Here is a 10,729-nt window from a genome sequence, read left to right as displayed (position 1 = left end):
ACAGAGAGAAAGTAAGAAGTGGTTTCCTGGCAGGGATAGCCACACCACAATCCTGTCTCTCCATTTTTCTTTAGGGATTTTGGGCATGTATGCATACAGGTTTTCTAAGCTGCTGGGTCCAGGATTTGAACCGCACAGGTGGCCACGTGAAATCCAGCTGCCTTGGTGCCAGCCAGGGGCACAATAGTCAAGACACTGAACTGCCACATGGCTTACTATGGTTTTGAGTCCTGGGCATGTCTGTGTGCATGCCCAAAATCCCAGGAGAATGAGGGAGAAGGGATTGCAGCGTGGCCATCCCTTCTGGGGGGTGATTTCTCATTTTCCTTTACACTGTCTCCAGTAAACACACGTGTCCTGTGGCAAAGACTTGAAAGAAAAAGAAAAAAAAAGTAATTGAGCCTCCTTAACTTCCGTTCACCAACTCACCAAAACGACTGACTATTTTCCCCCCATATTTTTTTTCTTTTTCAGAGAGAGTATTGCTGTAGAGTTCGTGTGTTCACCCAGATAGAGACAGCAAGGGTGAAATCACTCCCCAGGGGGATGGCCACGCCACAACCCCTTCTCCATTCTCCTCTCTGGTTTTGGGTGCGCACACACGTATCTGGTGTGCGTTTGAAAATGCCAGGTCCGGGCTCAGACCCTAGTCAGCTACGTGTGAGTCCAGCAATGTGGCCGTTGCGCCATCTGCAGGCCCTGAACCACTGGCTGTTCAACACTAAATGGATTTAAAACCGCTGCTTTTTTTCCAGTACTCTGTGGCTAACTTTTCAAATACGAAAACGAAATCTTCTGGGGTCAGCAAAAGTGTAATTGTTATGTCTCTGGACTCCCATGGAGTCGGCTGCAATTAGAATCTGGGACCCAGCAGCTTAGAACACCCGCTAGATTGTGAGCGTGCGTGCCCAAAATCCCGAGAGGAGAGTGGAGGAGAAGGGATTGCAGCTTGGCTACTACCCCCTGGAGAGTGATTTCTTGCTTTCTGTCTTCTGCTTTTCTCAGTCTCCGGTGAGCATATGCCCCCTATAGCAAAAGTCAAAAAAAAAAAAAAAAAAAAAAAAAAAAAAAAAAAAAAAAAAAAAAAAAAAAAAAAACCAAAAAAACAAAGTAAAACAAAAAATACTCAAGCTGAGTGTGTGTGTGTGTGTGTGTGTGCCCAAAATCCCAAGAGGAAAATGGAGGAGAAGGGACTGCAGCTTGGCCTTCCCCCCAGGGGAGGATCTCTTGCTTTCTGGTTCTCTTTTGGGGGAGCATATGTGCCCTTATAGCAAAACCCTCTCTGAAAATAAAACTCAGACTGCAATCAACCATGTGGGAATCCAGCACCTTAACCACCATACCCCTGTCGGCTCCAAGAAGAAATTTTTTCTTTTTTTTAAAGAAATGTATTGGGGCTATCAAGTGGCTGGGAGTTTAAGGCACTGGACTTCCACATGGTGGGCTGCAGTTTGAGTCCCAGCTTGAAACTCAACGCTGGGCGTGTGCGTGTGTGCGTGCGTGTGTGTGCGTGCGCACCCGCACCCAAAATCTTAGGAGAAGGGACTGCAGCAGGGGTGGATTTCTCTCTTTTTTTTTTTCCCTCTCCCTTTTTCTCTTTGGTAAGCACACGCACCCACCCTACAGTAAAAACTTAAAAAACGAAGTCTATAATGATTAGTGTATTACCTTTTTAAATTTTAGTTACTATTTTTTGTTTTGTTATGGGTTGTGTGTGGTTGCTGTTGAGAAAATGAGAAAGCACCCCTCATGGGGAATATTCATACAGCAATTCCATCTTCATTTCTATCTTCTTTAGATATTTTGTGTATGCACACATGCCCAATGGGTTTTTCTTCCTTTTTTTTCTTTTTAGAAAGATTTTTGCTATAGGGTATGTGTGCTCACCAGAGAGACAGAAAGACAGAAAGTGAGAAATCACCCGCTGGGGGGATGGCCATGCCACAGTCCCTTCTCCTCCATTCTCTTGGGACCTTAGGCATGCACCACCACACACACACACACACACACACACACACACACACGCCTGGCGTGAATTTTAGGTGGCTGGGTCCGGGACTTGAGCTGCAATTGACTACGTAGGAGTCCAGCAATGTAACCATTACACCATCTGCTGGTCCTTTTTTTTTTATAGTTTCTTATAAGACAGGTGTGCTCACTAGAAATACACAGAGAGAGGAATTGTGAGAAATCACTCCCCACGCTGTGGGGATGGCTGTTCCACAGTCCCTTCTCCATTCTCTAGGGATTTGGGGCATGCACGCATAGTGCGTGCTGTGTTGTCAAGCAGCAGGTCTGGGACTCAGACTTCATGGTCAGCCACATGGGAACTAGCGCCTTCGTCTCCATGCCACCTTCTGGCCCCCAAGAAGTTTTATTAGGGAGTGGTCATTTGTGTTTTTGTTCTTATTGTAAAGTATTTATTGATTTCAAGAAAAAAAAAAGTTTCTTTTTTTCCTCCGGAAATAGAGAAAGTGGGAAATCACTTCCCAGGGGAGGTAGCCGTGCTGCCTTCCTTTTGCCTTCACCTTCTCCTGAGCTTCCTGTGCCCAGCACGAGTTTCAGGCCCTGGGTCCGGGGCTCAAACTGTGGCTGGCCATGTTGGAGTCCAGTGCTCTAACCACCATACTGCCTCATGTCCACAGGAAAAACTAATTTAAAGTAAAGTCATAATTGACTCATAGCAGGGTTTCTGTGAGATTAAGGGAGCCAGCAGATGGCATAGTGGTTACATTGCTGGACTCCCACGTGGCTGACCATAGTTCGAATCCTGGACTGGCGGCACGAAAATCATGATGGGCACGTGTGCATGCGTGCACAAAGTCCCAGAAAGAGAAGGGAAGAGAAGAGATTGGGGCATGGCCATCCCTCCTGGGGGGGTGATTTCTCACTTTCCTCTTATTGTCTCTGTCTGTCTAGTGAGCGAACGTACCCTGAGGCAAAAACTTCTTCAAAAAGTGATTGAGACTTGCATTGCAGTAGTCTTTGGCTAAGTAGAAATTTAGTGAATGTCGCGTCCGTAATCGAGTCGGTCTTAGATCCTTTGCAACAGTACAGGAATATTATAGCGCCGTTACATTTCTGAATGGAGAGTGCCTTTAGTCTGACCAGAAGGTACCTCAGCAGTGCCAGTGGAGCTCTTACGGACACAGCCGCTGTTAATCATTTCTGTAGCTGAGATGCTATGGAAGAGGGGCCTCTGTGAGCTGTGAACCGTGCAGTTATATGCATGCTCATAAGGGTTCAAAACTGACATCCTTAGGGACTGGCAGGCGGCGTGGTAGTTAAGGCACTGGACTCCCACATGGCCAGCCATGGTTCAAATCCTGGACCTGGTGGCTTGCTTTCTCACCTCCTCTGTCTCTGGTGAGCGTGCAAGCCCCATAGCATATTAAAATAATAGTAATAATAATAATAAATAAAACCAAGTAGTTGGTTGTGGTTTTTTTTTGTTTGTTTGTTTGTTTGTTTTTTGCTATAAGATGTGTACGCTCACCAGAAAGACAGAGACAGACAGAAAGCGAGAAATCACTCCCCAGGGGGAATGGCCACACCGCAATCCCTTCTCCTCCATTATCCTCTGGGGATCTTGGGCACTCACGCACACACGTCCGGCATGGGTTTAAGTCACCGGGTCCAGGACTCGAACCACAGTTGGCTACATGGGAGTCCAGCGACATAGCCATTACGCTAACTGCTGGTCCCACTAAGTGATTGTTTTTTAAAAAATTCCAAACCCCCTAATAAAGATCTGTGAGTGAAATTCACATATTAAAGCCTTGGATTGTTGGGCCAGCAGATGGTGTGGTAATTAAGGTGCCTGACTCCCACATGGGAGAAAACGATTTGAGACCTAGACCTGGCAGCTAAAAATCATCCAGACTCATTTGCATGGTGCCCACAATCCCAGGAGGAGAGAGCAGGAAAAGGGGTTGTGGAGTGACCAGCCTTCACAGGGGTGTTTCTCACGTCGCTATCATGAGCGCTCTAGCGGGTGCATGTGTCCAATGGCAAAAACAAAACAAAAAAAGAAGTCTTGGATTGTTGAGTTCCTGTCTACTTCGTGAAAATTAAAGAAATATCATCTTAGTGTTGTCAGAGTAAATTTAATTTTATAATTGACGCTTTTCTTTTGTCGACTGAAATATCTGATGTATACACAATTATAAATATTAATTTAGCTGTGATATGAAAGTAAGTGTTTTTAAGCTTCACACATGCATTGACCTTTAAGCACTTTACAGTTTGCTTAGACCAGTCCAGTAATGCCATATTTTGGGCTATTTTGGTACATTTCCATAGCTACTTATATTCTGAAGAGTGTTTCCTGTTCTGTTTTGTTTTAGTGATCGTGGTGGTGAAGACCCAAACCAGAAAGTAATCCACGGGGTTATTAACTCCTTTGTTCATGTTGAACAGTATAAGAAAAAATTCCCCTTAAAGGTAAAAAGCCTCCTTTAAAAACATAAATAAGTAGACCTTTAATTTCTTAAACTACTCATTCTGATTTTTCCTAATATGGTTTCAATTGATTTGTTTAGTTTTATCAGGAAATCTTTGAGTCTCCCTTTCTGACTGAAACAGGAGAGTATTACAAACAAGAAGCTTCAAATTTATTACAAGAATCTAACTGCTCACAATATATGGAAAAGGTAAGAGCTGACACGTGTCACATTAAACATGTTCTTCCGTCCTGTGTCCCTGACATGCTCTTGTTTAGCATGGTTCTGGCGAACGTGCCTTTATGTGTGGTCGCAGGTCAGCTCTGAGCTGCGCTGACACAGCAGCTGGAGCTCTGCGGCAGTCGTGGTGTTGCTCCTGCTGTGGCTCCTGTTGTAGCTAGGCCCCGAGGGTGCAGTGCTGCCCATCCTGGGCCCCAAGGGTGTGGTGCTGCCCATCCTGGGCCCTGAGGGTGCGGTGCTGCCCATCTTGGGCCCCGAGGGTATGGTGCTGCTCCTCCTGGGCCCCAAGGGTGCGGTGCTGCCCATCCTGGGCCCTGAGGGTGCAGTGCTGCCCATCTTGGGCCCTGAGGGTGCAGTGCTGCCCATCCTGGGCCCTGAGGGTGTGGTGCTGTCCATCCTGGGCCCTGAGGGTGTGGTGCTGCTCCTCCTGGGCCCCAAAGGTGCAGTGCTGCCCTGTTCTGGGCCCTGAGGGTGCAGTGCTGCTCCAGTTCTAGCTGCGTGGGACGTATTGGTTGTCACATTTAAACTCCAGTGTATGGGGCCAGCAGGTGGCATGGTGGTTAAGGTGTTGGACTCCCACATGGCCAACTGCAGTTTTAAGTCCCAGACCTGGTGGCTTACTTTCTCACTTTCCCTTTCTCTCTCTGTCTGTCTCTCTCTCTGGTCAAATTTAAAAATAAGTAATAATGACATATAAAATTAAATAAATAAATTTTTTGAGAGAGTGAAATGTTTGTTATAGAGCATTTGTGCTCACCAGAGAGACAAAAAAAGAGAAATCACCCCCAGAGGGGATGCCCACGCCACAGTTCTTTCTCTTCCATTCTTCTCTCGGTCTAACACTTGAACCATGGTCGACTGCATGGGATCCCAGTCCAGCGATGTAACCATTACACCATCTGCTGGTCCCAATAAATGAATAATTCTTTTTTAAAAATAAAATCCCATGGTGTATTTTCTCAAAAAAGTAGTCATGTAAATTTAGTCAGCATTCAAGACATACTAGAACTTCCAGTCAGATTTTTTTCCATCTGCAGTGATAGATTTTAAGCATTTTATTATTTGATGATGTGTGTTAGTTTGTTTAGCCAAGAAAGAAAAAGTGTTGTAAGTGGGCCAGCTGCAGTAGGCTACAGAACACAGTAGAAGCCTCAGTGCGTGCCGGGAGCAGGTGCATGGTCCACGAAGACCACGGCTGGAGTCCCAGTTACTTCATTCTCTCCCTGCTTCTGTCACTGACGAGCTCTGTAGCTGAGGAAAGTACCTGCCACCCGTTCTGCCCAGGTTAACTACATTAGCGGTTCTTAGCTGCCAGCCCTCAGTGCCTCTCAGAGTCTATTTACACCCCCTAGATCCATCTGTGATGTGTGCACACCTTTTTTTTTTTTTGGAGAGGTTTTTGCTATAGGGCACGTGTGCTCACCAGAAAGATGGAGAGAGAGAGAGAGCGAGCGAGAAATCGCCCTCCCGGGGGGATGGCCACACCGCAATCCCTTCTCCTCCATTCTCCTCTCGTCCTCTCGGGATCTTGGGCACACATGCACATGCGCCTGGTGTGAGTTTAAGCCACCGGGTTCGGGACTCGAACCGTGGTCGACTACATGGGAGTTCAGTGACATAGCCATTACGCTAACTGTTGGTCCCGATGTGTGCACACCTTTTATACCTGGCTCTCAAAAAGAGCCCGCTGGTGTATATCAGGAGTTGAAACCAAGCAAAATGTGGTGTACAGGTCCAGTAATATTACTCAGCCTCAAGGACTGAAGTTCTGACACGTGTTACAGCGTGGATGAGCCTTGAAAAGTGAGATCAGCTAGATGTAGAAGTACAGGCATCGCGTGGCCTCGCGTGTAGGAGATAGCTGGGCTAGACGCAGAAGTACAGGCCTCATGTGGCCTCGCGTGTACGAGATAACTAGGCTAGACGCAGAAGTACAGGCATCGCGTGGTTCATGTATACGAGATAACTAGGATGGGCAAATGCAGAGACAGAGGTGGGTTACGGTCAGCAGGGAGAGGTGTGGGGCGTTCTTCCATCATGACTGCAGCAGTTCTGTGAGTGGTGATGGGCCTTTCAGCTAGTGGTGACGGCACCAAATGTATTCAGGTAATGCCATTGAGTCGCCCACTTACTCATTAAAGTGGCAGCTTTATGACAACCACAATTTAAAAAACAATGTAATATACCAAAACCATCGCATTGTACACTTTAAATGGATTGTCTGGTATGTAAATTTTATCTCAAGGTGTTGAAATTAGGGACACCGGAACAAAGTTGTATTTGGGAAATAGCGTGTCTCAGTGATTTCAGGCACTAACGGTGCACGCTGAGCTGCGAGTGCTGGAATCCTAGCCTGCTGCCCACCCATCGTGCGGCGGCCTGTCACGTCGCGCTCAGCGAGGGGCCTGCTAGTGTGCCTCTCACTGTGCGCCCTCTCTTCTGGGCCTCGTCCCCAGCTACTGGGTCGGGTGACTCTTGGAAGCCCTGCGTTAAGGCCGCGCGTGTCTGCGGTTCTCTGGCTACCTTTCCCATTTTCCTGCAAGTTATCATAGTTTATTTTTTCCCCTTCTTCCCCTGCTCCTTTACCTCCCTCAGACTCACAGTCTACTTCCCACTTCACTGGATAATTCAGCAAGCAAATTTAAACCACTTACAAGGGCTGTTTTTACTTAATTTTGGTCACAAGCTTATGGACCAAAAAGACATTTTTTCATTGATTTTACCATGTGGTGAACACCTCTTTAATCTATTATAGGCACCATCTTGTCCACCCTTGTTTTCTGTCCCTTTACCCTGGGCAGCTCCATAGGAGTGAGGACTGGGGGACTCTCCTCAGTGTTGTTCCTCTTTGGTGTCCAGGAATGATTTTCCATCCCAGCATCACCTTTTTCTTTCTTTTTTTTTAAGAAGTTTTTCCCTTCGCACACGTCTGTTCACCAGAGGGGCAGAGAGAGACAGAGAGGGAAAGTGAGAAATCACCCCCTGGGAGGGATGGCCACACCGCAATCCCTTCTCCTCCATTCTCTTCCTGGGGTTTTGGGCATGCACGCACCATGCCCAGCACGATTGTCAAGCCACCGGGTTCAGGACTTGAACTACAGTCGGCCATGTGAGAATCCAGCAACATAACTGCTGTGCCATCTGCTGGCCCCACAGCATCACCTTCTATGCCCAAGCAGGCTCAGCAGTACTCTTCAAAGAGCACAGTTCTCAGAGGTCAGCTAAGAAACTCTATTCATATGGCTTTAAATTATGGAATGGTTTCTAAGCCTTCATGTATTTTGTGTATGTGCCATGGCAGCCTGATTTTCATCCCTGGAAAGTTGTGGTTTGGTTTTGAGACAGAAATTAGTCAAAATCTTTGTTGTTATTACCCTTAGTAGCGAGTCTCATTAGCGTTTACCTGGGCATTGTTTGTAGCTCAGTGCTTTTAACATAGAGTAAGCGTTAGTAATGGTCTTGATCGACATATTTGACCGTGACTAAACTTATTTGACTTTCACAAATTGTAATGAAATCTTTAATGTGGTAATGAGCTATTATGCGCACACTGTTTACTTTTCCATTTTATAAGAAGAGAGATCAAGGTTAAAATAGTGGTGATTTTTAATAATCTCTACCATTCTTTTTCTGTTATGTATTAGGTTTGAGTTGCCAAATGAAGACAAAATGCAGACTGTTTAACTTTGATGCTTGTTCATGAGACTGGTGTAATGTAGGTGACAGCTAGTAGCTTAAACAAAGACTGGAATAATTTATGGAGCATGGGTTTAAGTTGTTTGTGTAAACCTTGTTTATTACTTTTGCTGTGCTTAATTGAGCCATCGAGTACTTAAGATACTTACCAGTATTACGATTACTTTATGAGAATCTATCTCTCTAGGTTTTAGGTAGATTAAAGGATGAAGAAATTCGGTGTCGAAAATACTTAAATCCAAGTTCATATACTAAAGTGATACACGAATGTCAGCAGCGAATGGTAGCAGACCACCTGCAGTTCTTACATGCAGAATGTCAGAGTATCATTCGACAGGAGAGAAAAAACGGTAAGTGAGATCAAATGTGTGACTAGAAATGAAATCATGAACCTCTTTTTACATTTTCTCCCAGCCAACATAGACTTAAAACATATTTTAGTAATTGTCTTTAAAATATTTAGTACACCTTTTTATAGATTATTAGTGGTGTATTTTGATAATTTCAGAAAATTATATTTTCAAATAGGATTCTAAAGCAAAAGAGAAACTGAGAAAAATTTTTCTATGTATTTTTAAAGAATTATTTAACTTTATTAATTTATTGATTTATTTTTTAAATTCGACCAGAGAGGGACAGAGAAAGAGAAAGAGAGAAAGCAAGCTTCCAGGTCCAGGACTTGAACTGCAGTCAGCCATGTAGGAATCTAGTGCCCTTAACCACCATGCCATCTGCCAGCCTTAAGAGAAAATATTTTCATATATTACGAGGGCTAATTTCCTAAATATGTTAAGGATTTCTAATAAACAGTAAGAATAAAGGCAAAGACTATGAAAAGGAAATATAAATAGCTTTTAAAAATAATTTTGCCATAAGACACAAGTATTCACTGCAGAGAGAGAGAAAGAGAAAAAGTGAGAAAACACCCTTTTTGGGGAATTGTTACACTGAAATTGTTCTCCTCCATTTCTCCTTCCTTTCTGGATTTTGGGCACACAGGCACGCATGCCGGGTGTGTTTCTTAAGCTGATGGGTCTGGGACTGGAACTGTGTAGTCAGACATGTGGGATCTAGCCACCTTAACCACCATGCCATGGGATGACTGGTAAATAGCTTTTTTTAAATTAATTAAGTTTTTAAAAATAATTATTTTATTTACTTTTATTCATTGTCATTATTATTTTATTATTATTATTTTTTAACTTTTTGAAGTTGACCAGAGGGAGACAGAGAAAAGTAAAGTGATAAAGCAATACACCAGGTCTGGGACTCGAAGCGCTGTCAGCCATGTGCGAGTCCAGCTGGCTTAACCAACATGCTACCTGCTGGCCCCTCTTTTTTAAAAAACTATTGTATGTATGTATGCATGTGACCAACCAATCAACCAACCAGAGAGGGACAGAGAGAGAGAGAGAGAGAGAGAGCGAGCAAGCAATCCGCCAGGTCTGGAACTCAAACTATGGTCAGCCATGTGGGAGTCCAGCGCCTTTAACCACCACGCCACCTGCCGGCCCCAGTAGTTTTTAAATAGATAAAAACATACTCAATCTCACTCAAGTAGAACAGTAAAGAAAACAAAACAAAACAAAAAAACTTTTTAGAAAGGGAAAATAATTATGGACCTAGCAAACCAAGAATCCATGTACATCTGAGGTGGGCCCAGCCCTGGCCCTTTAACCGAAAAGTCTCTGCCCCAAAGCTCTCCTTCCAGATCAATGCCTAGCAAACTGAATAGGAAGAAATGTATAATCTGTCAGATGACCACAAACCACCACAGAGACAAAAGAAATATGGGAAACCAAGAAAATATTTCTCCCCCAAGGGGAAGAACAGCCTTTCATCATCCACAGATAGTACAATGGAACTCGTGGAAATGTCAGATAAAGAATTTAGAATATTCATAGTGACAAAGCTAACAGAGATGCAAGAGAAGAGAGACAACGAACTCCAGAAGATGCAGGAGAAAAGAGACAATGAGTTCCAGGGGGTAAGGAAGTTCTTACACGATCCGAAAGAGGAAATACATACTGTAAAAAAGAATCAGATAGGGACCAGCAGTTAGCGTAATGGCTATGTCGCTGGACTCCAATGTAGTCGACCATGGTTCGAGTCCCAGACCCGGTGGCTTAAACTCACGTCAGGCGCGCGTGCGCGCGTGTGTGTGCCCAAGATTCCGAGGGAAGAATGGAGGAGAAGGGATTGCGGCGTGGCCATCCCCCCTGGGGGATGATTTCTTGCTTTCTGTATCTCTGTCTCTCTCTTTCTGGCGAATACACGCACCCTGTAGCAAGAATCTCTCAAAAAAAAAAAAAAAAAAAACCAGGGAACAAGCAGGTGGCGGAATGGGTATG

At 44.7% G+C, this 10,729-nt stretch overlaps 1 protein-coding gene across 3 annotated transcripts in view; it reads left to right on the top strand.

Annotated features, from left to right (window-relative positions):
* CUL2 (cullin 2) overlaps positions 1-10,729 on the top strand; it is a 124,465-nt gene that overhangs the window by 66,903 nt on the left and 46,833 nt on the right. For all 3 annotated transcript variants that reach the window (XM_006158316.3, XM_006158315.3, XM_027775628.1), the window contains 3 exons: positions 4,347-4,443; positions 4,542-4,652; positions 8,566-8,728. In XM_006158316.3, coding sequence (XP_006158378.1) covers positions 4,347-4,443; positions 4,542-4,652; positions 8,566-8,728 — 371 coding nt within the window. The remainder of the gene's footprint in view (positions 1-4,346; positions 4,444-4,541; positions 4,653-8,565; positions 8,729-10,729) is intronic.

The sequence above is a fragment of the Tupaia chinensis genome, unplaced genomic scaffold (genome assembly GCF_000334495.1).
Source record: "Tupaia chinensis unplaced genomic scaffold, TupChi_1.0 Scaffold000578_2, whole genome shotgun sequence".
Lineage (NCBI taxonomy): Eukaryota > Metazoa > Chordata > Mammalia > Scandentia > Tupaiidae > Tupaia > Tupaia belangeri.
This window is presented reverse-complemented; position numbering and strand designations above follow the sequence as displayed.